Raw genomic sequence first — 27996 nt, forward strand, 5'->3', positions numbered from 1 at the left:
GAGGGGGGCCTAAGAAGACGACGTGCAAGCTGCTCTGCACGCGTTTTACAAAAGAGCATCCGGGTGATGGAAGGCCGGCTATCCTCGACCCACGCTGGTTCTGGTCCAGCGGGGTATTCCGTAGGATAGCTCACTCTAACCGGCGCCATCTAGGCGGGCTTCGGATAGCCTGCAGACCGAGAGGGCTGGTGATCGTGGCGCCGACGACCGCCGGTCCGGCGTCCCGAGGGGGAGGGTGATGGGAGAGATGTGCTCCGCACTAAACGCTTCACTTTCCCCCCTTTGCCTCTTCATGAGTTCTGTCTCATGCGAGGTTTGGACGTTGGTTGTTGAGCGACAGGAGGTTTTAGTCAGTTCGACTCTGACATGCTCCGCCCTCTATCCCCAGTGGAGGGCGGAAGTCCGGCGATTTCCTCCTGACCAAAAAAAAAAAAAAAAAGGTAAAAAAAAAAAAAAAAAAAAAAAAAAAGGTACTAACCTAACTATTCTGAACCTGCGTTATTCCACAACGATATTTTTCTAGAAAATAATGTATCAAGCTGTTGGGATGATGTCACCTGTGATGATAATGTTTATTTTAAATCTAATGTTCTCCTTAATATAAGTGAATTTGATTGATCGTTTAGCTTTTTCGAAACTGTCATCATGTAACTATTACGCAGAATTTAAAAATCACAAACACACACACCAAGATAATTTTTGACATGTTTGCGATAAACAAAACTCACGCGATATCGTTTTAAAACTTGATAACTAGTTTTAAAACCTATGGCCTCTCAAAACAACCTATTCACAAACCTCTTGCTAAATATGCTAATTGAAATGTGGCGAAGACGTCAACGAATCAAATGCATATTAGTTATTAAAATAGACGTTTAATTAAAGAGTTGAGTAAAAAAATACATATTTTTATACTTATCTCCTGTTTTATTCGAAGTCTGCTAATAAACTATACTATGTACTGCCGGGGTTATGTTATTGTTATTGTCGGTCACGTAGGCCCGAGAGCGAGAGATCCGACACTAGACAGAAATGGAGGAAATTAGAGGAGGAGCGCTTAAAGTGCGACAGAGAAGGCAATATAATGGCGTGACAACGACAACAAACATGGCGGCGCCGGTCGCCGGGCAGACCGGTTTCTATATGATTTGTAGGTAGGTACTTTACCACGTGCGTTCTGCGCCGTACAGCTGCATTGATCTGTCGTTCCTGTAGCGTGTTTATAAACAAACCCTTCTAGAAGGTCACCCGAGAGAAATAGAAAATCAAAAGAAAGACGGCAGTACATTCAGCCAGACTGTACAATTTAAAATCGGCACTAATTTTCACCATGAATTGAAAGGTTCCGAAAATTAGCTTTCAATTTAACTAGAAACCATGTGTTTAGTTAAAAAAATCCTTTTTTTATGTGATTCGTGATTCCTCTTGAATTTCTTTGTTTTCTTAATTAACTAAATTTTATAAGACGTTATTTACGTAACGTATTTATTTACCTTTAATGACTAGAGTATTTTGACAAAAAAAAGGAACATTAGGAAACATAAAAGTAGATAGGTATATAAATAGCATGGAACATAGAAGACACAAGTAACGTGTGGTTATATAGGATGATGCAATACCGCAATACGTCGTTACGAAAGTTAATTAGGTACCTAGACTGTTAGATAGGTTTAATGCAAGAACCTAAAATTTTCATAAACCAATAAACTAGTTGAGGAGTATTTGGTAGATGTTCGGAAAGAATTAGAATGAGCAGTTAAGTTCAGCTAAATTAATCTAAAGCTCCCCAATTTTGAGATCCAGAAAAATGAATAAAAAATATAAACACGTCACCAACAGAGCGAGCGAGTACGCATGCGCGAGAAACAGAGGCCAAAACAACGACGCACCTCGCACGATCTGGCGACCGGCGGGGAGAAGAATGAACTGAGGGGCAAGAGGTACTACGTATGATGTGCGCGCCGGTTCGCGTTGACTCCGCGCGTCCGCGACCTGAGTCGCGATCCTCAATTCCTCAGTTGGATTTCAGAACATCGGATAGGCGGGCGTGTGTAGGATGGATCGCTAACGATACCAGCAGTTTTTTATTCCGTCTTCTAAGAGTGTTTGTTTATTACCTTCCGGCACAATTTACGTACATCCTTCTCGACGGTGGTGCTTTTTTCGTTAATTTCTCGAATTATTTTCGGCGTTTTTTTTTTCCTTCATCTTTTAACGCTGTACCGATTTCACGTCGATAAGGCGACCGCCACAAGTTTGAAAGCGGCTTTTGAAGAGTAGTACACCTACTCGTTTTAAATATCATTATCGCTGTATCAACGTATCAAGCAATCAAGATGGTCAAGAAGGTATCGGAAGAGAGTGTAGATAGCGGTAAGTATTTTTTTTCTAGATGCGGTAGGTAATATCACATTCCATTGATGCAACATTTTTATTGACCATAATTGCAAATTTTGCACTATAACTAATACTATAAAATTTATTTTGAAAAACTTTAACTACATAAGTGTGTTAAAAACATTTCAATCACAAATAAAGAAATAAAAAGCTTTAAAAGTTTGATAACTTTGAGTGCAATCGTTTTTGTCGAAAACACCTACGAATTAACCTACTACTGTTCGAAAATAAACTTATCAATGAAGTGACGGTTTCTTTGAAATAAAAAGCACAAAAAAATTGGACGCTCCTCTCGGGTGTAATAGGTACGAAAAATATATAGGTATTAGTACGATTTTATAATTGTTCTGATGATTGTTTTATTATTATTAAATTTGCTCTTATTATTGTAGGTATTAGAATACTGACCACGCTCAATGCTATGTATATTGGAATGTTTGATCCTGAGTACTAGGTGCTTATATTGCTATTTTCATTGTCTCAATAAAATAAGACTTGATACTATACGAGTAGTATCAAGTTGTAAGATAGGTTATGAAGATAATTTCTTTCAAAATGCTTCTTTACTTTAATAAGTTAAACTAAAAAATATTTTTCTATAAACTTGCTCTATTGTTCCACTTGTCACGAAATTATAGGAATTTTATGAATGCGAACTATTCTTAAATAGCTTACAAACATCATTCAGAGTTCAAATTGCAAAGGTCCTGGAATGCGATTTCTCTTTTAAAATACGGTTAAATAGAACTTACATATTTTCGAATTTTGAAATTCCATGTAGGTATGTTTAAACGGAATTCATTGTTTTGTAAAGAGAGCTGATGTCATCGCCTCATATAACTTTATTTACTAATACGTACCGTGCTTTCTGTTCACGAGAGAATTTTTTTAAGGTGCGTTTGTTTGATATTATTATGCTTGTATTTACCAACGCTTTTATCGTTTACTCCCGACTGGTAAATATTGATACTGAGTTTGCATATTGATATCGTACAATTGTCATATCGTGTATTTAGTTCTGCGACGCACTGTATGCGGAACTCATGCTCGTTAACGCTAAACTAATGGCTATCAAATCTATACTCACGACCGTAAAACAGGCTTGACATTTAGAATTTACATTAATCGTTATCCAGTGATTTCAAATTCTCGATTCGATTTGTGAATTTGCGCGTCGTTCGATAATTTTGTTATGGAACGCGTGTCTAACATGAAATGCAATTCACTCTGTAGGTAGGTAGGTATTAGGTTCTGTATAACGTTTCGGTCGCGGTGAAGCGCGACGCCCGCCGTTCACGGCCAAGGTCAAGCTAAAACAACTGCGCACTCTTTTATTGTCGTGAATGTTATTTTTCATTGGTTGGGAATTCGTTACATAACACGTGCTAACAGTAACTAATCAGAAATTTGCGTACAAGCTATTTTAATGATCAAATAAATGTATTAGTTACTGTAATAAAATAACTAACTACAGATATTTATTCATTCGACATATTTAATACGAGTTTTCCACATACATAAGTTATTAACGAATTTCACAGAACTTAATACATTCACTTCCAATTAAGTTTTCAGTTAATCAAACAGACGGTAACTATGTACCTAGTCTAGTATCTGTACGAGAACGCGACATAACCTTGACCATGACTGTATTCCGGCATAATACTCCCTTCACCCCCTTCCTCCGTGAATCGATTGAAGCCTGCAGTCTGCACCGGCTGCCACCCGGAATACGCACCCCTATGACGTTTTAGCGTTTTTATTTTTCAAACCATCAAGTGTGATTCATAAAGTTTTAGGATTTTACTTTTACGAAGTCGTTTTGTTTAATACAATATGTTTCTCCAGATTATTTTCTTTGTAGAATATTCGTTAGATATTCCTATAATATTCCTTATAGTAACGATTTGATCACTTCGTTGCTCGTATGGTATCTACTGATCACGGGATCCGCGCTCTAGAAAATTCTAGTTTTTTATTGCTAAATGTGGAACGTTTATTTATTTTATTCATGGTTTAGTAGTCATTTTTTTTAAATATATCCAATGTTTGGCCAACCCGTTGGTAAGTAGTTATGTTCTCTAATGGCTTCGATCAATAATACTACTAGATTCGCGATTAGCGCTTCAAAAACAGCCCGAAAAATAAGACCACAAATAAATTTGTGGTCTTATTTCAAATTAGTATGGTCCAATCATAGCCAACACTAAGACGTCAAAACGCTGCAATGCGCGTTCAAAAACTGAGTAAAAAACCACCGTAACACCAAGGTTTTGGAAGGAATATCTTTTTTTGGTAAATTTATATTATTAAGTGTTTTTCATAAAATAATAAACACAATTATATTGTAAATAAAACCCAATTTACGAATATTATAATTGTTTGGCCAATGTTTGCAATGTTTGCAAGGCACCAACTATTGTAACAAACATCACCTATTCTTGAACAGGGAATGCATAGAGTAGTTTTGATATTTTATAATGTTATTTTTGTTTGTAGATTTCCTAGTAGCCCCTTGTCGCTGTGCCCAATGGATATATATTGTCGCGAAAGAAAGAGGAGAAGACATATAGAACCCTTATAAAAATTCTAGAATTGTTCAATGGTGGTGGCAAATCAATGCAAAAGAGTATTAAAAAAACTTTATATGTATGTGTAAATATTTTAAGCGTATATGCTGAAAAGGATTTGTTTTCTGGGGGAAACGAACACAGCCATAAAATAAGCCTAAATTAAACTGATTATAGAAAAATTCATTGATATAAGGTTACATTATATTTGTAAAAAAGAAACCGCTCATATAAAAATGACTTCTAAAAGACAGCTTTATAACAAACTGAATCTGTTTAAAGGTAATTAAACCTACATTATTGGTTTAATTACTTCTGTATAAAGAATACGTGGAAAACATGTTTCGTGTCTCCTTTCATATTTTTTTTACTTTATTCAATTTTATTTTTTATCACCTATTTGTTGTAATAGCGGCAATGTAAAATATTATCTACTACTTTTTTGAATCGGTCAAAAATAGTTGCGACCATACAAAACAAACCTAAAACAAATATGTATATTCTGCAACTCTATGTCTTTCAATACTTACTGTGTTCTGAGCATTGAAATGTAATACCAAGAACTACATATAGTTCCACAATACAATAAGCACGAAATTTTAAACAAATATTTTTAACCTTATAAATTAGGCTTTAAGTATCATTTTAGAATAAATATTTTTGTACTGATGACTTTTTATGTTCAAGTGACATTTTAAATTTATTCCATAATACTCTTTTTCTGACGAAAGGACCTAAATACATATATTTTGCAATGGTAATTAAACTTTATGTTTAAGTATTAAGGTTTATAATAAACTGAAGTCGTTAACATTATTAAACTTTTTTCTAAGAAATGAAGATGTTTTCGTGTATGCAAACGTGGCCACTGGAGCGTCTTATTTTTGTTCCTGATCCTTAATCTAGTACTATTATTGATCGAAGTCTAATGGATAGCTAAGTTGATTCCTACAGGATTGACATGTCGACATGTTTTGTTGACATGTTACGTCTTACAAACAAAATGGGCATATTGTTTTTCTAATCTGTTTGCATTATAACAACTTCAATGGTTCATATCGAGTGAAAGTAATGTTTCGCTGGTGCAACGTTTCACGTATGACCTTATCAGCCGTTTACTTGGTTATTTAATGGACGCTGAATTCTAATGTACTTATGGCGTTATAAGTTCTAATGTATACTAAAATTAAGTTCAAATTTGTATATTATAAGTATTTTATCTACATTAAAAATGCTTAATCGTGGCAAAGCGTGTTGCGTTGTAACAGTTTGCAAGTACATGTTGTTTTCAGTGAAGGGTGGATAGATCTTGCAGTAAGAAAGCGGCAGTATGTACATAGTGCGCTAGTCAAGCTGTTTATATGTATTTAGGTATACGCAAAATAAAAGCCGTGAATCAGAGCTGCCATACTTAACATTTCACCGGTCACCGTCCTCGTCGAACCCGTCGCTTGCGACGAAGGGCTCGACGAGCGAATTAACCCCTAGACACAGCCCACTGAGTTTCTCGCCGGATCTTCTCAGTGGGTCGCGTTTCCGATCCGGTGGTAGATTCTGCGAAGCACTGCTCTTGCTAGGGTCAGTGTTAGCAACTCTCCGGTTTGAGCCCCGTGAGCTCACCTACACACGTTAGGGTGAAGCTGAAATAGCCTCTCAAGGCTATCAGCATAGGTAGGGAAAAAAAAAACTTAACATTTTAGTTCTATCATACACAGTTAGTTGGTTATTGTTATTCAGTCTTTCTTGATTAAGTTCATGGAAACAAGACAATATATCGTCACTTGAATGTTTAAATGCATTCATAAAAATTAAAATACGAAAAATGGAGATACGGGCGACCGAATTATATCAAAGTCCAAATTACATTGGATCAATATCGAAAGGCATATAAAATATGTGAACACACCACACCATCAACATTTGCTACCGAAACCAGGATCGACCCAAATTGGCATAATTGGCCACGAACATTTTAAATTACTCGTTCATTAACCGATTATAAAATTTACCTACGCCACAAGATTTACGAAATTTAAAAACATTAATACGACCCAGTCGATGGCGCGCCTGTATACAAGTCGTAAATTACTTTGAGTTATTGAAAAAAAAATGTGTAAATATAACTGTACTTTCACGATCTGCTAAGCCGTTGAGACATTGAAAGACACGGCGCCAGTGTTGCAAGGGAATTTGCATTTCCAATTAGAAAGCGCCTTGTTTCTTCTTAGCTCAAGGGTATACAACAAAAGCACGGCTTATGATCACTGAAGTATGGAGCCCGTTGCCGCACAGATTAGAAAGTTGATACTGTAGCCGCTAATTCGTAAAGAGAACTCGATCGTGTTCAGTTTCATGATGCACAAAAGTGGCAAGCCCGAATTGCTCATACGGGTTTCAAAGATACGGGTGTTCTAGAACAGTCTAGACCTGTGATTGATAAAAAACAACCCGCTGACCCGCTATGATGAGGTCCGCTAACGCAACGAAACATCTCTAGTTGAAATCTCATAAAACTTGAAGCTTAGACGCCTTTATCTTTGCTTGATTATACTTAATAAACATCTGCGGCATAAGCATTAATATGAGAAGGAACAAAATAACTAGCATCAGATTTTAATTGCATTGGCGTAAGACGAACTTTTTCAAGACATTAAAAATGTTACGAAATACATTCTGTAATAAAGAACTAATATTATCAATTAGAAAGAGACGATACCGCTACCGTAATTTAAAAAAAAAACGATATCGTGAAATTGTTTATTTTCTATTTCTAATAAATCATTCCTATAGCTTATAAAAAGTTTTTTTAGGCATCTTTGATTTTTTAGACAAGAACTTATTGTTTTCTATATCATTTATAATAGGAAGTTATAGGTCAAGCCACAGACACTGAGATAATGTCTAGATGGGCATCATGAAAACAGCGATAGAAGCCATTTTTTCTTTGCAATCATCACTTACCAACGAGTGATTAATAATTATTTATTTACATACCTACATACACCTACTTACTTGTTTCTAATTTATCGATAAAACCGTTTTATTTGGATGTGGGTCATCTATTGTTCTTCGACCTCGCTAATCTGAAGGGCAGGCTCTCCGTTTATATGTGGAGCTCCTCGTATTAATGGACGGCTATTTACGTAACGCACACGTTGTTTGACGCCACGTGGAGCCATGCGGTTCTGTCGCGTGACCATACGATACACGTATCATTTGGAGCCTCTGGGTCTGCGGAGGAACTTCGGTTCCCTCTGTATTTTGTAGCGTATGTTCCATGGGGAATGCTCTGAGGAATTGTTTGAGATGATCCCTTCATCTCCTTTTTATCATCGCACCTCCCGCCATCGGAGCAGAGTTCATCCATATAACCTGGAACCGCTGCGTTCATTGACAGTGCGTTTCCAGAGGTCTTTTTTGCCACGTACCATCCGGCTACGGAATGAGCTCCCCTCCACGGTGTTTCCCGAACGCTATGACATGTCTTCCTTCAAACGAGTCTTGTAGAGAGTATTAAACGGTAGGCATCGGCTTTGCGCTGCCCCTGGCATTGTTGAAACCATGGGCGACGGTAACCACTCACCATCAGGTGGGCCGTACGCTCGTCTGCCTACAAGGGCAATAAAAAAAATAATCAAAAATCAATACTACTACTATCCGTCCCTGTTCCCGTTATCTGAGGTCGGGTCTCTTCACTCTACGGCGCCAGGCTGATCTGTCCTGAGTTGTTGATTTTGGTAATTGGGCTTTCTTAAGGTCTCTTTCGATGTTTGACCACCAGGTCGATGGCGGGCGGCCTCTACCTTTCTTTTGTTCTGGCAAGCCCAATGCGACCTTCATCACATGATCTTCGTCCCGTCTCATGACATGGCCATACCATATAAGGCGATTTTCCGTCATTTTTAATGCAATTTTATAAATAACGTTAAACAGTCTTTAGTATTTATTTTGAGACCGGCGTGGACCCTGGTATTCTTGTCTTCAGATATTCTTTCAAGTAGGCATCAAAAATCCCACCAACTTTTACTAAAATCATGGATTTACCGATCGGAATGCAGTTGCATCACTAACATGAGCTGATAATAAACGAAGTGCTTATTCGCATTAAACAAAAAGAAATAAAACGTTTAGATAGCAAACTAAACTAACAATAAGTTTTTTTTTTTTTATCCTGTTCATACTGATCAGGACATCAGAGCGAAGTTATAACATTATTATATTGTTATCGGTCCTTGATGCGTGCAACAATTATAAAGTTAATCACACGTCTTGAGGTCTATGAAAATAACGTTCAGAAATTGCGTTACCCATAAAGAAGAGAGTACTTAACGATATTACCGGCTTGGCTCTGCCCCTGTCATTGCTGACGTCCATGGGCGACGGTAATCACTCACCATCAGGTGGGCCGAAAGCTGGCAAAAAAAACAGTCTTTTTTTTTTATTGCTTAGATGTGTGGACGAGCTCCTAGCCCACCTGGTGTTAAATGGTTACTGGAGCCCATAGACATCTACAACGTAAATGCGCCACACACCTTAAGATATAGTTCTAAGGTCTCAGTATAGTCACAACGGCTGCCCCACCCTTCAAACCGAAACGCATTACTGCTTCACGGCAGAAATAGGCGGGGCGGTGGTACCTACCCGTGCGGACTCACAAGAAGTCCTACCACCAGTAATTACGCAAATTATAATTTTGCGGGTTTGATTTTTATTGCACGATGTTATTCCTTCACCGTGGAAGTCAATCGTGAACATTTGCTGAGTACGTATTTCATTAGAAAAATTGGTACCCGCCAGCGGGATTCGAACACCGGTGCATCGCTCGATACGAATACACCGGACGTCTTATCCTTTAGGCCACGACGACTTCAGACCCACATACAATCAAGCTAATAAAAGTGTGTTAATAGTAAAAGCAGGATTGATTGAAAATTTGTGATCATAGATTACAGTAAATGACGAAGACACATTGATGAACATCGAATTATCTTCCACAATAAGTAGTTTAGAACCTTCCAAAACCTTGTACATTTATTGCCACGATTTCTGTCTGATTACACGTATTTTAATTAGTAAAAACGTGCTAAAGTAGTTGAAAGTTCAATAGAAGCAACTTCAAAACAATATAGATTACTAGCTTTTGTATACCGTGACCATGATTAGAATAAACAGGTCTGCATTATTTGTTGTGAACTTGTGCGATACCCAATTTCACACGATATTGTCATTCGCCATTGTAACTGACCGAATAAGCCTAAGATATTTAAAGTACATATTTAAAAATGTATATCGAGTTTCGTTGAATTATTAAAAACCAGTCGTGGTCTCACTAATAAAAGCTTCAATAATTATTATACATCGAGTGGCACAACAGAGCTGATATTGTATGTTGTTTTTCGTGGTAACAGTGTGCTTAATGCGAGTTTATTAACGTTCTCGATAGCGTAAAAGTTAACTGAAATTTGTATGGGGTTGGAACGTTTGCCTACGTTTGCCGGGTGCATTTCCAACTGCATACAAATTTGGTATTATTATTTGGTAATTAAAATTGGTAATTAACTTTTACGCTAACGAGAACGTTAAAAACTTGTAGTTGCACACTGTACACTTCCGATCATGTTCGAACAAAAGTTGAATGTTTCAATTTAGGTTCTCAAGGTCGATATGTAGGCTGCGTGACATATCTGACACGATGCAGACTGTGACTCAGTAACTCTCGATTTTAAATTTGTCAAGGCTCGCTTCCTTTACCGTATCACGTTGTTTGTTTACTTCGACGCATTAGAATACAACGTGTGCGAATTAAACAGTTTTTGTACGTTGTTTTGGGAAGGAAAAAAAAACGTGTACCTACGTATAAAAATTAGAACGAATTCAGTATATTATAAACAGGAAGTGTGTCTATTTCGAAACACGTTTGTGTGGGTGTGGCTGAATTGTTATAGTTGTGCGTGTGTGTCATGCACACGGCGGCCGCGCGTTGTCACTGCGCATTTGATGTTAGTGAGTCTGTGGTCACAAATTCCGAGTTTGTTTTAATAGAGCATTAAACTGGCAAGTTATATAGTACTAGCTGTACCCGTCCGCTTCGCTGGGAATTTAAAATTAAAATTATTATTTCTCACCTCCCCCAAAGATTCTCATCATTAACGTTAGGCAACTGGTGTAGGGAGTCCAACACTCATATAAATATTAGCCTATCCATTAAGTACATGTATTTTTTCTATATGGATACCAAGTTTAAAAGTCAATCGGATGCAGTAGTTATAACGGAACATCCGTAAAAATCACTAGATTTTGATATATTAGTATAAATATAAATTAAGGTTTAAATGCTTTCTTAAATGGAAGCCACATTTTTGAGTTTCGTTTACTCAAGTATTTTCTATAAAAACACACAAACATAGATATTTTTATATGTATATATTTATCTAAGTTAAATTTTTCGCTTCTCTCCATTCAAATGAGACGCGCATTAAACACATTTGCTTAAAAAAAAACACCTCTTGAACATAACCAGTTTTTGTTAGAACAAGTTTTTTACGTATAACTTTATAGGATAATTTAAGCCAAGGAACGTGAAAAGATGTTTTTAATAAACACAATACTCGTTTGGTAGAACGTTGATTATTTATTTATTATTGTGGTTTAAATAGAAGATAATCATGTATTCGAAATTGTAAAGTACAACATAGCACTTTTACTTACACACGAAACATAAGTAATTAAAAATGTAAATAAAACTTTAAATCCAGATCCAAGCGCCACACGACTGCGGCAACGCGATTCGGATTTCAAACAGCTGCGTCTCTAAACATAGACAAAGTGTGTGTGATGTGTCTCTAATAACAGATTTAGCTAAATTTGGACAAACCATTTACCAGTAAAAATATAAATTATACTTCTCTCTGTACCTTAAATACCTCTTTTATACTCTGTGTGCATCTTAAATATAGAGCAATTAGGGCTGCTATTATGATACAAAATTGACACTGAACAGAAAATACTAGAATATAAATTGAGCCATTTTATTATGAAGAATTTAAGATTTTAAAAAACGATGTTGCTCACAATTTTTTTTCAATTTTAATTTCATCTATTTCAGAAGTCAAGATTTAAGGTACTTTATTATTGATAACCGTTTTCATTTGGTCTTTCCATCTTTGTGTTTTAACATCCTCTGTTATTTAATTATTGTTTTACCCGAAAGTGGATTATACATTACATAGTTTGTTAGGCTAATCGGGATAATCCCCCCGTCAACGGAATTACGTGTTGCCAGCTTAATTAAAACTACTTTTTGTTCGAGTCTTACAAGAAATTAAATTGATGATGCAATGGCATCGTGTTACATTTTTTGATTTCACATAAAATGAATGTTACATTTTATGTATATAGTGTAGTAAGTAATAATGTTAGCAACGTCGAAATGTTCCTCATAGACGATTCAGAATACAATTATATAGTAAAAAACAAAGTATTCGACAAGTGTAGAATTAGTAGGTTTAGTATTCCTATAATAACAACCAATCGACTTTTGAAACTGGTCCATATATTTTATAGGTATTAATTCCGTATCTACTATTCTAACTAACGACATTCATTTGTACGTATTAACAGATCTTGTTGGAGTGTGTTTGGACAAAAGAGTCGATCGCGTAGTACAGTGGGTGTGCGTGAGCGCTGGGTGCGGCCATGTAGGTCATTGAACCGGCTTTGTTTGCCAACTCAGCGTGCTGCCACGTCTCCCGTCATTCCACTATCGATGACAACTGTGAATGATATGTTGTTCTGGAAGTTTCGCTATTATACAATCGAATTAATTCGTTTGTCACGTGTCTCGGCCTTGCGTGAATCGAATTATTTTGCGCCGTCATCCTCTGAGTATGTTTTTTGATTTGCAGGGATTTTTTATTTAGGGATATACGGGGAGACGATCTCGCGGACCAATTGATTTGATGAAGGTACAACGTGGTTCCTGCGACCCATAGAAGATAGGTCGAATCTCGATTGCTTTAGAATACAACGATAGCTCCGTTCATATTGGAAAATGCGTCGTTTTTCATGCTTTGTTATTTTTTTGTTATTGCCTTTATAAGCAGATAAGCACACGGCCCATTCGGTGGTAAGTGGTTAATGACGGTCATAGACATTAGCACTGTCAGGGGGCAGAGCCAAGCTATTTCCTATTCCCACCGGTCGTTGATTTTGACAATGACAATGAACATACTTAATCTGTATTTAAACACAATAAACTTGTAAGTATTCCGGTTAACATGGAATAAGAATTAGTAATTGTTTGTCGTTAATAACGTTCATTGCCAAGCATTTATACAAACATAAAACGTATGCCGGCGAATAGCAAATCATGAATAATTAGTTTCGTGTGTTCAATTATCAAACGGCATCGATAAAAAGTCGAATAGAAAACGCAATAAAGCGGAGTCACGGTAAATGCATAAATTTTCGAAGCGAAAAAATGTTAAATTTCGAAACAATAGCGTTACGCGTTTGGCACACAGCTCCGCGAGAGTCCTGCCCATGTCGGTCGCTATTCTGTTGTCGTAACCAGATATTTCAATCACGTCCACCATGAAATTTTACCAATACTTTTATCGGGGCAACATTTTTCTCATTACCAACCAACCACTCCCAATTGTTTCAAGTCGTCTTCTGGGCTCTTTAAACATTGAGACTTTGTTGGCGCCGTTGCGATGAGATGTTGGTTGCAAGGCTTATTCAAATAAAAGTTGACTGTATTTATAGCTGGTTTATTAAATCGGATCAAAATTAGTACAATTTTACGGGACCGACAATTATTGTGCGTTTCTCGTTGATGCACGTCGTTTTATTTTGTAAGTCCACGCCTCTTCCCCCGCTTCCGCCGACCGGTCACCGTCCTCGTCGAACCCGTCGCTTGCGACGAAGGGCTCGACGAGCGAACTAACCCATAGACACAGCCCACTGAGTTTCTCGCCGGATCTTCTCAGTGGGTCGCGTTTCCGATCCGGTAGTAGATTCTGCGAAGCACTGCTCTTGCTAGGGTCAGTGTTAGCAACTCTCCGGTTGAGCCCCGCGAGCTCACCTACAAACGTTAGGGCGAAGCTGAAATAGCCTCTTAAGGCTATCAGCATAGGTAGGAAAAAATTAAAAAAAAGCTTCCGCCGCGGTGAGGAAAATAGGGTTGCTATGTTTCGAACAGACTTAAAACCTCGTTAGGACAGAACTGATTGCGAGATCTCATCAAACTTAACCGTCAACTAACTTTCATTTTTGACTGCACCCGTCACATTTGCTCAAGATGTCTCGCGTAATTACATTGCAAAAGTTATGCTACTTTTTCGAATTGTTATCATGAAGTCTGTGTACATTGTATGTTCATTACATAGACGTGTTGCGCTGGTTGAATGGCTATTAGACGTACTTTGAATGGAGTTTGCTTGGCGATACCTTGAAGGTTCGTTCACTTGTGATTTAATTATATAGACGAGCGTTCAATTAGGTACGACACGACATCCGTTATTGACTATGAACACTCGTCAGTAAATTTTGTAATAACTGAGGATTATAGCATTGGTGACAGTTTTGAAGGGAAGGTTGCTTCTTAAGTAAGGACAATGGGATCTCTCACCAGTCTTCACGGTGTTTTATTGAAAGTTTCCGGTAACATCTTAGCATTTAGATTGAGTTCGTCTTCGTCGAATCTAAAAAAAAAAACACGCCTTCATTTTACTGGTGGTAGAACCTCTTGTGAGTCGGCACGGAGTAGGTACCACCACCCCGCCTATTTCTGCCGTGAAGCAGTAATGCGTTTCGGTTTGAAGGGTGAGACAGCCGTTGTAACTATACTGAGACCTTAGAACTTATATCTCAAGGTGAGTGGGGTATCTATGTTGTAGATGTCTATGGGCTCCAGTAACCACTTAACACCAGGTGGGCTGTGAGTTCGTCCACCCAGCTAAGCAATAAAAAGCTTTCGCCCAGTGACATCAGCCGAAGTTTATGCGATGGCTAATGTATTTTTGTTTACAGGTGTGGGTCGCTGTAGCAGCCAGTCGGGGAGTGAACGCGAGTCAGATGAGACTCCAAGGGGCGCCGAGCAGTCCGCGCCGGTCGACATCCCCGACAGCGAGGACATGCAGCGACGCAAGGAAGAGGCGCGCAGGAAGCGTCGCAGGAAGAAGCGTTCTGGAAGCTCCGTTGTTACTTCATGTTTCCAAGGTTGGTACTGAGCGAATGACCCACAGAGTAAAATTATATTTTGCGTAATTACTGGTGGTAGGACCTCTTGTGAGTTCGCGCGGGTAGGTACCACCACATCGCCTATTTCTGCCGTGAACCAGTAATGCGATTCGGCTTGAAGGGTGGGGCAGCCGTCGTAACTATACTGAGACCTTAGAACTTATATCTCAATGTGGGTGGCGCATTTACGTCGTAGATGTCTATGAGCTCCAGTAACCACTTTACACCAGGTGGGCTGTGAGCTCGTCTACCCAAGAACCGTCTGTAAAACGTTTAAGACATTTTTTTAATGGATAGTTCTCTTCATAGCAACGTTTAAAGCTGTATACACAAAGTCGAGGTGACTTAATGTAAAGCCGAGAGGTAAAATTATCAGCACTTATACAAACAGTGGATGTAAATAATATGAGCCCAGTTCTCTTATCGCACACGATTTAATCAGCAAACAGATTAGTTATAAAAAGTTCTAGGCTAGAGATTAATACGTTGCTATCTGTGATATGGGGTAATGGACAAAGAACTGGATTTTTTTATTTTAAACAATGGAGGCATTGATATTCGTTAAATAAAAATATATTATGTTCTACCAACGCAGAGTTCTGAAATCTCAGAAACTAAATCTTTAACAAAGATATCGACTCCGATTGGGGATCAAACACGGACCCCGTAGAGAGCCCTGTAGAGATAGGATTAGCCACTAAACCTATAGACGATATTATGAACTTCATGATAAGTAACATTTTAGCGTTATGACTTTATATAGGTATAGTTGTATGTATGCATGCATAGTTAAACATGCATGTGTATGCCTAGTATCGAATTAATTTTATATAAATAAATATTAATTTTATTGGGCGGATAATTCAAGCTCGCATACCGTTGCTATCAGTCTCCGTTTATTTCCATTGCGTCGTTCTTCTGTGAAGGGTAAAGATCCGTTATTTCGTCGACTCTTGACCTTAAATATAAAGGTCGGTGGTGGCATTCGCATCGACTAGGTCAGCAACACCAGTACAATAAAATATGTATAGTGTAGATGGCAACTCTGCTTTTAAGACCGGTGTGCTTAGTGCGAGTTTTTAAACGTTCTCGATTGCGTTAAAGTTAACTCAAATTTGTATGCAGTTGGAACAGCGCCCCTGGCGGCTAACGTAGGCAAACGTTCTAACTCCATACAAATTTGAGTTAACTTTCACGCTATCGAGAACTTTAAAAAATGCGCATTAAGCACACTATCCTCCGTGAGCTCGTTTGTGTTAAAACGTAAAGCAATAAGTGAGTGATTTGTTGTATTTTAACTGCAGACCTGTACAAGTTGACGGGCGAGGTTTTGGGCGAGGGCGCATACGCCTCGGTTCAGACGTGCGTTAACATTTACACGGGGCTCGAGTTCGCTGTGAAGATCATCGACAAAGTACCGGGGCACGCCCGCGCCCGGGTGTTCCGGGAAGTGGAGACCTTCCACTACTGCCAGGGACACCCGAACATAATCCAGCTCATCGAATTCTTTGAGGACACGGACAAGTTCTATCTTGTCTTCGAAAAGGTCAGTTCCGTCCAGCATTCATTTACATATTTCATTACTCTCTTACTTTTTGACGTCCAATGCACTTGAAGATTTGCACACGCATCAAGAATTGAACCCTCACTCACAGACACAGCCCACTGAATTTCTCGCCGGATCTCCTCAGTGGGTCGTGTTTCCGATCCGGTGGTAGATTCTGCGAAGCACCGCTCTAGCTAGGGCCAGTGTTAGCAACACTCCGGTTTGAGCCCCGTGAGCTCAGCTACTACCACTACTAACTTAACTAACGAACTACTTTTGAATATTTAATTATCAATGCGTACGATTTGACAAAAATAACACACTTGAGTTTCTCGTCAGATCTTCTCAGTGGGTCGTGTTTCCGATTCGGTGGTAGATTCTGCGAAGCACTGCTCTAGCTAGGGCCAGTGTTAGCAAACTCTCAGGTTGAGCCCATGAGCTCACCTGCCCGCTAGAGCGTATCTGGAATAGCCTCTGAGGTTACCAGCGGTTATGTACAAAAAATATTAAATTAATTATTTCAATTTTTCACGGTGTCTCTTGAGTGTGTGTAAACGTTAAAATATGAATTACCGAAATGAATTATGTGTGTAAAATTAATGTTTTCGTCCAAAAATTATATTAAAATGTATTAAAATTATTTCATTCATATCATATGCGTTTGTTCAGGTGTGAGAAATGAGTTTTATTCAATACATTCATGGTTCTAGTGTTGACAAATGCTGAAAAATTTTTTGTTTCATTTTTCATCGTAGTAGGTATTATTGATATTGGTTGTATCACCTAGTATTTCGCTTAAATTGCAATAATTGCATCATTTGTTTATTATGAATCGTAATGCTGATGCAATACTCATTATTTTTTAATCACTGGCTTTCTCGAAGTTTTTAATACTTTTATTAATTACGGTAAAATTAAGGCGAACGTTAAATTGAGGTTAGAAACGATTGAATTTGGGGAAATAGCAATATTAGTCGTACGCAGAGTACTAGTATGATACTCAGCACGCGTATGCCAGTATCGTATTTTTAAGTAACCATATGATACGTCTTTAAAATTGAGAGCATTTTAGATTATCAATTAAATACTTGTCATAGCTGAACCGATATTTGCTATTGACATATTTTTTTGGACTCTTACAAAATTAAGTTTTAATTTTTTTAATACCGTTTTTTTAGCGAAGTCGATATGTTTTTTTCTATGTTATACTACTATTATGATGTTTTGATATCAATAGTAGATACTAGAACTTATCAGTAATTGTTATTTTAAAAATTCATATTGGCTTAATGCTTGCTCGGTTAATATATAATCGATTGCGATATATTGCTCGATTAAAATTGATGTATCGATCAAGCTGACATTACGAATACGATTTCATAAAATTAAGTCTCGAGACATTATTGATATAATTAACGAATAATAATAACGTTTTAAATAAATTACACTTTTCGTGTGCTGACATAATCAACCTATTAATTTAAATGTAAATTAAAAAAAATTGGGCCACATAACAGGTTTTTTTTTCCTACCTAAGCTGAGAGCCTTGAGAGGCTATTTCAGCGGAACCTTAACTAGTAGGTGAGCTCACGGGGCCCAAACTTGACGACGTTGCTAACACGAACCCTAGAAAGAGCCGTGCTTCGCAGAATCTACCACCGGATCGGAAACGCGACCCACTGAGAAGATCCGGCGAGAAATTCAGTGGGCTGTGTCTGAGAGTTAATTTACTCGTCGAGCCCTTCGTCGCAAGCGACGGGTTCGACGAGAACGGTAACCGGTGCTTGAGGTACCTAAAAGCACCGTTAGTGGATCGAGAAGATCCGAAATGACGTGTTTGGGGCGACGTCGACTGCTTTCCATTCTTTCCGCAGGATCGGGAATGCCACATAACCGGAGGCGCGCCACTAATTCTACCCAACTTTAATGAATTTTTCTGCGTTCATTATTACTTTCAGTAGAAATATAGTCATATGCTTCACGCTGTGACTCATTATTTCATTTGTTAGTTTAACATCAACTGAAAAATCGAACATATTTCGCGTGTGAATCATCTAGTCTAGTTTCGCCGATAGCGCTTTGTTTGAAATACTATTTTTAAATTCCTACGTTATTTGAGTTTATTGGTGGCGCGTGTGTTTTTTTTAATTCGTTAACATGTATTATTATTGTTGATACATAAATATGTTCAGCTCTCGTATCTATGACGCAGCGTGTTTACATAACAAAACGTTTAGGTATATTTAATAAATACATATATTAATTCGCAAACTATACGGTCCATATCAAATTGAATGTAATAAAGTACAATCATGTGTTGTGAACTCTGGCGATAACGTTGTTTGTTTACGGATTATGTTTTTTTTTATTACATCCAGTTGGATCGTCTATCTCCATAAAATTGATACAAGACGTGCGCCGTATATTTTTCAGTTTGACCGGTATAAAAGCTATGGCGGTAGTAAAGTAACGTGAATGACTCGACAGATTTGTTTTTAAAGATGGCCCGTCGGTTGCTGTGTGCGTAAGATTGCTTTTAATTAATCCGGCATTAATATGGCGCGTAATCTCGATACTCTTCTGACTTTATAATATATCAATCATGTCCAAGAACAATTAGTATAGAAATTGTAATGGAAACCGAAATTTGAATTCGTATAGGTATATCGATTTTAGTCGGTCAAAATTTAGCTAAATCTCTATAACACTTTTAATAATATGTGAACGAAAATAGACTTCAATTTATTTGGAATGTCAGTTTTTTTTTAAATCCGTTATTAGAGTAAAACAACAGTTTTATTTATTTATTTATAAACTTTATTTATTATCCCTTAGGTTTGTTTAAATTTTATTAGATAAGTGGTTTTACTTTATTTCATTTGTTATTTATGTTAGTGTACCGACTGAAGCTTATGTTAGTATTGTTATATAAAAGGGCCGATATTAGCGGTAGAACCTCCAATTAATATTTCTAAGTAGCTCTCCCTCTCCATCTTGAAACGGCCGTCTGGTGTAGACATGTGTAAGTAATGCGAGTGATATTACTCCGGTAATATTACTCTACGATGTAATGCAACATCACACATTACGCGAAGGAAACAAACATCACACTATCACCCAATATGTTTCTTTCTTTGTCGTGTAATGTTGCTTAATACACGAACGGAACCGAGCGAGCGAGACAGACCGATCGACCAAAATAAATGAGCAAGCGACACGGAATTATTCCTAGTGATTTTGAACCGTATGCGTCGAACCCGTCGCTTGCGACGAAGGGCTCGACGAGCGAATTAACCCATAGGCACAACCCACTGAGTTTCTCGCCCGATCTTCTCAGTGGGTCGCGTTTCCGATCCGGTGTTAGATTCTGCGAAGCACTACTCTTGCTAGGGTCAGTGTTAGCAACACTCCGGTTTGAGCCCCGTGAGCTCACCTACACATGTTAGGATGAAGCTGAAATAGCCTTTCAAGGCTATCAGCAATAGGAAGGAAAAGTCTTAATTACAAGATGTCGCTTTTTTTTAACGTGGAAGTTTTATGTGGACCTATTTTAGGGATATGACTAAAAAAATGATGCTTCTTCCACCCCTAGATGTGTACTGCGGCATAATTGCATGTTCAAGATTCACGTGGCGTCTTAACACACGAGTCAAGCTTGTTTTTATTGTTTGTTACAGATCAATGGCGGTCAGCTCCTCTCTCGTATACAGGAGCACCATTACTTTTCTGAGCCGCAAGCGGCGGAGATAGTACGCGAGCTGGCGAACGCCCTGCACTTCCTCCACGGGAAGGGAGTCGCTCACAGGGACTTGAAGCCCGAGAACATTCTGTGCGTGTACCGCGACAGGCTGTGCCCGGTCAAGATCTGCGACTTTGATCTGGGCAGCGGCATCAGCTTCACGTCGAGCGTAGCGAGCCCGCTGGCCACGCCGCAGCTGATGACGCCGGTTAGTATTCACTCGACATTCTAACAAATAGATACATCTAAAATATCGAGGCTTGAGAGGCAAACGTGACTAAGCGACAATGCGTGAACTTTCCAGTAGACTAATTTAAAGTTTAAATACCTGAAAAAAATTCTTTTTTGACGAATGTAGCTGTAGGATTGAAATGATTTTTATAGACCTAGAAATAAATATTTTTTGCGCATCGAATATAGTTATTGCCTATCATTTATGTACAAAGCAGTTATTGTCGCTTAGTCATGTTTGCCTTTCAAGCGTCGATATGTAATTAATTCATTAACAATATAGCGTAATTCGAATTCTGTCATTGTAGGAAATTCAAATAAATAAATAAATTGTAAATATACAAAAAATGGTAGTGCAAGGTAGAGGGGGAAGAGGTCGACCGAAGAAGACATGGATGGAGTGTGTAAATGACGATATGAGAGTAAGAGGAGTGAGTGTTGAGATGACGGATGATAGAAGAGAATGGAAGAGAAAAATTAGCTATGCCGACCCCACCTAGCGGGATAAGGTGGAGAAAAAAAAGAAGATTATAAATATACAAAAGCATGTCCCTACTTAAAGACGCTTACGCTATACGCTTAGGCGTAACGCCATTAAATTCTGCAAATTTGATATCAAAGTCAAGAGTGAGTTTAAATTTGATATCAAAGTCAAGAGTGAGTTTAAATTTTGTAAATGAAAAAATAATGTGCATAATTTATTATTAGGCCTCCTTGTCACCCTTTTAATTTAATACCATTAACACTAAGAGATCAATAGCGCAATTTATGCCTCAATAAAGTTATTAGTCATCTTTAGTACATTCTAGAGCATCAGCAAAGTTACCTGAACTGTCTGACGAGATTTTGTTTTGTAAATATAAATACTCTTTTTCGCTAAATATCTAAAGGTATTGATGTTCTCATAGCTACGCCGCGATGTATTTTGGCTAATATCATGTATTACACAAACTATTGTTTCACGGTTAACTCGATCACAACGATTTTCACCTTTAATATGTGAAATCTAAAATGAAACTGTAATATTCAATTCGAAAGTATTTTATACGAATAAAAAAACCAAAAATATAGTGATCATAATAAAAAAAAATTATGAAGGAGTATTTTTAATAAAACCGAAGTAGTAAAGTCGCTTTAATGATAAAGATTTGTGCCCTATCTTCATGGTTTATGTGATTGTATTATTTTACCGTGTCATTGTAAAACGTTATAATATTGTGTGATCACGTACATAATGAATTTGATCAGTCGAAGGAACGATACGTACTCAACAAATGTTCACGATTGACTTCCACGGTGAAGGAATAACATCGTGTAATAAAAATGAAACCCGCAAAATTATAATTTGCGTAATTACTGGTGGTAGGACCTGTTGTGAGTCCGCGCGGGTGGGTACCACCACCCTGCCTATTTCTGCCGTGAAGCAGTAATGCGTTTCGGTTTGAAGGGTGGGGCAGCCGTTGTAACTATACTTGAGACCTTAGAACTTGTATCTCAAGATGGGTGGCGCATTTACGTTGTGGATGTCTATGGGCTCCAGTAACCACTTAACACCAGGTGGGCTGTGAGCTCGTCCACCCATCTAAGCAATAAAAAAAAAGAAAAAAAAAGGAAAATTATTTTAGATTCACTTTCTTAAATTGACAGAATATAACTAACTTCGTACCTGATAGTTGTATTTCAATAAATACAATTCGGTTATAATATTAAAAGTCACTGATACTATAATGTATCGGCGCATAAAAACGGAAATATTGTAACACTCCAAATGTCTGAAGGTGGGTGGCGCATTTACGTTGTAGATGTCTATGGGCTCCAGTAACCACTTAACACCAGGTGGGCTGTGAGCTCGTCCAACCAACAAAGCAATAAAAAAAAAGCGAATTTTCCACTGTAAGAGAAAAACTTGAGATTTCAAACACAAACACTTCTTCTCTATTGTTAAATTTACAGGTAATTTTTTTTTAAATTTAAATTTGTTTTGTGATTTCCCCCCAAAAAAAGGCACATTGAAGTCAATTAAATAAAATGGACTACTTTCTTTTTGTTTGTCATGGGTTACAGGCATTTCTGTTTTTTTGGCATCGATTTTATTAAAATATCGTAAGGCCACACACGTAAAAATATTTAAAAAACTATAGCTAAATATGTGTAATATATCTATGATATACTATATATATAATATGTTAATGATTTTTAACAGAACACAATTTGAAATTGCAAAATCATATTTATAAAGTTTAAAATGAACAATCCCGTGAACACAGACATGATAGAATCTTCATTTAATATAAACTAGTGGTCGTCCGGTAGTCGAAATTCGACTATAATTAATTGAAATTAAAAGTTTGTACACTATTATGATTCCATTTTCAAAGACTATTCTATAATCACAAATTTCGCCAAGACTACACTACATAAAAATATTAATAAAGACAAACAATATATAATCTACATATTCTCAATTTAACCACAGACGTCAAGAACAAAAGTTTGACAATAAATAAATAGTATGCATGCGTGTGTGCGTCAAATATATGGGTAGTGTGTAATGTTTTTTTTTTTATTGATTCAATGTATTTTTAGGCATCATTTAAAAAAAATATTAACATTGTGCACTGCTTCTCTATGTTCTCTATAAGTGTAGGAAATTTCATACTCCTCCGTCCGCGCAATTTTCGTAAAAAGGGATGCAAAGTTTTTCCTTCACGTATTAATATATAGATATTTTAATAAATAATTTAAGCCTCGGTTCGTTGTTTACTGCGAACTACGTACACATGTACATATATGTTATTATTAGTATTCGCTGTCTGCATGTGTTACATGTATAGAATCTATAATTAGTAACAAAATATATATTGTGAACAGAACATGTTCGTATCGCGTTGTATATCAGTTCGACATCCTTTGTTCGAATCACGCATTTGAAATTTATATTAGTTTATTTTCTCCATATTATTTAAATATATAATATATTAATCATTATTTCCACACCCATGTTTTGTTTTGTTGTTGAAATGAGTCACGATTCATTATTTTTTAATATATATAAATCTCTTACGATGCTTTATTTTATTGTAATTAACGAAGAACTGCTGACGCCACAGAAGGGCTCAGAAATAAGTCACGGTTGTGTGATAAAAAATTAACACGTTGATTTTTATTTCTATTTGTTAATTACAATAGAGATAAAATGCCCGTTTTAAGAAGAGCAAGGTTATGTTAACTGTACACTAAAATCCTTTAAGACGTCATTCATTAATGAGATGATACGTATATTTGAAATTTTACATAAATTCGATCGAATACATAACTCAACAGAATTCATTGCCTCTTAAGCTATAACCCAAAATATATTATATATCTGTAAATTTTCCCTTCTAGATAACTAATTGATTGATCATTAATGTGTTTCAATTTGTTCTCATCGTCTCCCTGTTGCATAGAGTAAGCATAATATTAATTATATGCCTAAACCTGCCTAATATAAGTTTCATTTTGAAGTACTATGAAAAGGGACAATTATATTATTAGTTCTGTGCATATACATACTGTAAGGTGTAGCAAACTTGTTAAAACTACCGCAGTAGGATAGCTCACGAAATGAAAGTTTGATACAGAGTGCTAGCCTAGTATCTACTGTTGAATATTTAATGAACTCATTGACGGACTCTGATTTGTAACTTTTAGATTGACTGTAACTTTTGTGACTGATTTGAACTCAAATAATTTTGCAATATCCGGCGTCGAGTCATTAGAGTTATCTATAATATTGTAGATAGAGTAAATTATGTCTTGTGATTCGATCGAAGGTATAATGAAGATATTTTATAAAAACTAATTACAGTTAGTCGATTATAACCGTTAAACCCAGGGAACTATGTAAAGCTCAAAATCGACTATGATCTGGCACTATTGAAAACATATTTTTATCGAACTATCAATGGATCAACTTTCTGAAATAGTATTCTCTTTTGCCAAAACAGGTGGGCAGCGCTGAATTCATGGCACCCGAAGTGGTGTCCCTGTTCGCGGGCTCGGCTGCGACGCACTATGACAAACGATGTGACCTGTGGTCGCTGGGCGTCATCGCCTACATTTTACTCTGTGGGTATCCGCCGTTCCGCGCCGACTGCGGAGCTGATTGCGGATGGGAGCGCGGAGAGAACTGCCGCGCCTGTCAGGATCTCCTTTTCACTTCGATACAGGTAATAATACTAATATAATAATACAGTAAAATCAAACCAGCAAAATTATAATTTGCGTAATTACTGGTGGTAGGACCTCTTGAGAGTCCGCGCAGGTAGGTACCACCAACCTGCCTATTTCTGCCGTGAAGTAGTAATGCGTTTCGGTTTGAAGGGCAGGGCAGCCGTTGTAATTATACTGAGACCTTAGAACATATCTCAAGGTGGGTGGCGTATTTACGTTGTAGATGTCTATGGGCTCCAGTAACCAGTTAACACCAGGTGGGCTGTGAGCTCGTCCATCCATCTAAAAAGATGTGGTGTCGTGGGACACCAGGTAGGAACGAAGTTCCTTCGGCTAATGTAGAATCGACACAATTTGCAAAAAAAGAAATGGTGCTCAATTTTATGTAGGTTTTCTTGGTTTTTCTCTTAAAATTTGCTGATTAGTTTTTATTTAAGTACGGGAAAGTATTTAGGAAATTCAGTATTTTAGGAAATAATAAATTACGTAAAATAAAAAAAATAGTAATTCAAATTATCAATTAAAATAACAAAAAAAAAATATATCTCTTTATTTTTGGTTGACAACATAAAATTACATAGAAATAGAAATAATTACTAAATAGAGAGAGAAGGGATTAGAGAACGAAAAGAAAGAGGGAGAAAGAGAAAGGTATTATACACTACTCGCTTGTGTATGCGACTGTCGCGCCTGCGCACGTCTCATTTAACGGTTTTATTCCACGCACTTTTTTCCACGGATTTTTTCTTACGGTTTTACTATCACATTTTTTTCAGTTCGGTCGCGCAGCAAAATCCCTATCCCCTCCAAGCCTGCCTGGAACTTCGTTCCAACAATAAAAAAATCATTAATAAATACAAATAAATCTATTGACATGTTGTAAATAACTTATTTTCTTAATAGGAGGGTCGTTATTCGTTCCCCGAAGAAGAATGGTCACACATTTCTTCTGAAGCGAAAGATTTGATTCGGCAACTGTTGGTGCGCGAAGCCTCCCACCGACTGAGCGCGGAACGCGTGCTCCAGCACCACTGGCTTCGTCGCGCCGACCCGCACGCTCAGCACCCTAAGCTGCAGACCCCTCATAATATTAAACGGTAAGATTTTATAATACGTTTTTTGCCTTTGTAGGACAGCATAGTTGTAGTATACAGCTCATATGATGATGAATAATCATCATCGCTCACGGATGCCAGTAATGTTAGGAAAACAGCTAATTCGCTAAATCCCAGCGCTTTCGAATGTTGTACAGAGGGATGTTAATTTCAAAGCCTGTCTGTAAACTGTCGATGTGCACTCTCGATGAATGCAGTGGCTTTAGCTAGTCCGGATGAGCCCTGCTCCTGTGAAGGATAAAAACTTGAGATGACTGGAGCATCTTAAACAATTCCTGTGAGGTTCTCTTTCAGATAGCCTTACGTGTTATTGACTGTTGTTGTTTTGCATACGATTTAACTTAGTGTTTTACTACAGCTAAACATTATTTGCAGGAACTTATCCGCTCGCAACCTGTCGGAGTTCGCGGAGTCTGCGATGGCGGTCAACCGCGTGATCCAGCAGCACTTCTCGATGAACTACTCGTACATGGAGCGCCCGGCGGCGGTGCGGTGCAGCAAGTCGTGCTGCGGGGGCGCGGCGGGCGGCGCGGCGTCGCTGCTGGAGGCGGACGAGTTCGCGCCGCTGGGGCTGTCCCCGCCGGCCGAGTCGGAGCTGCTGCGGCGCCGCCTGCAGCCGCCGGTGCACTAGCCGCCGCCGAGCCCGCCGAACGACCCGATACGGTTTCATTTGAGCCATTAAACGTATATTTTTATTGATAATGAAAACGACTGAGTAGTTTTTACGACGTGTAGCGTGCCGCGGGCGTCCCGGGCTCCGCACCAGGCGTGGATGATATTTTTGGATTTTTAAAATCCTCATTTTGAAGTCGAGCTCGTACTCGTGTGCGGTCGCCTTCCTTTCGTGGCCTATTCCTTGCAATAAATAGAAATTATGTAATTTTCGACGGCGTTTTCGGATCCTAGTCTGTTTATGTGATTGTTTTTATGCATTTTTACTGATTATTAAAAAAAAAAACGCATCTCAATCTTTAAATTTCGAATCGATCTATGAAATGAGAAAGGTAGTTGAAGTGCGGGCGATATGTGACATTTTTATAAGGTGCAAGTGTAAATATTCTCGCGTTTATTTCGATCATTACATAATTATAATATTTTGGATATGTAAAATAAGAATAAAATTCTCTTAGTATTGTCCGACGAACAGAACGGATGCTTGTGAATAGATTGTATGAAACGTCATATATGCTACGCTACTACAGTAGGCTACTTGCTACTTAATTAACCGAGAGGCCGAAACATTACACAATTCTTAAATTACTCAAAGAGTTTAATGAAAATCTTTGTAAAAGATTGCAATTTTTAATAGATCTACTAATTAAAATATCTCGAACGAAGTATAATATGATGATAATTATGTGTTGGCAAGTTGTCCTCTGTGAGTACCTACTTTAAGTGTTGCATGGGGTTCCATGGAGCTGCCATAACATTGTGATCAGTTTGAATACTTTTATATTGCTGAAAGAATGTGGTGTTGATATTGTTAAGTGTAGACTTGCTAGACTGTAATCCTGCGTAGTTCGTTGATTGGACGAGGAATGAAAATGTACAAATCAGTTGGCCGTTATTGTTTACATTATAAATTTTATATTACACAAATTATAATAAAAATTATATTTATGTTTTGTAATTCGTATCTGAGTGAGTGGCTTTAATCCAATCAATTTAAAAAAATTACATACGCAGATGTTTGTTGAAATTTTGTTTTACGACTAAATCATTGATTTGAAATGTCATTTGAAATACAGATGTTTGAATTTTTATTTGTTTTTCATTTATTTGGACTAGTGAATCCCGGCTGTGGTAATCGAGGTTTTGTAAATAAGGTAACGATTGGCAATAAAATGCTGAAATATAACATTACTTTATCTGTCTTGAAAAATACTGCGCTAATTTTATGGATTAGGTAAATAACAGGTTCAATATATGCCTTGAGTTGGC

The 27996-nt window shown here is 37.5% G+C and overlaps 1 protein-coding gene across 2 annotated transcripts; it reads left to right on the forward strand.

The window, feature by feature from the left end:
- The first annotated feature begins 951 nt into the window (after positions 1-951).
- On the forward strand, positions 952-27816 carry LOC101743583 (MAP kinase-interacting serine/threonine-protein kinase 1). Of its 2 annotated transcripts, XM_004924247.5 has the most exons (8): positions 952-1755; positions 1840-2373; positions 15000-15188; positions 16514-16755; positions 20433-20702; positions 24715-24936; positions 25844-26037; positions 26431-27816. In XM_004924247.5, exons 2-8 carry the CDS (start codon positions 2337-2339, stop codon positions 26684-26686), a joined length of 1410 nt encoding a protein of 469 aa, XP_004924304.1. In that variant the 5' UTR covers positions 952-1755; positions 1840-2336; the 3' UTR covers positions 26687-27816. The 2 variants fall into 2 exon arrangements, with proteins under 2 accessions (XP_004924304.1, XP_021202424.1); XM_021346749.3 differs by lacking the exons at positions 952-1755; positions 1840-2373 and adding an exon at positions 14287-14424.
- The last annotated feature ends 180 nt before the right edge of the window (positions 27817-27996 follow it).

Source organism: Bombyx mori, chromosome 22 (assembly GCF_030269925.1).
Source record: "Bombyx mori chromosome 22, ASM3026992v2".
Lineage (NCBI taxonomy): Eukaryota > Metazoa > Arthropoda > Insecta > Lepidoptera > Bombycidae > Bombyx > Bombyx mori.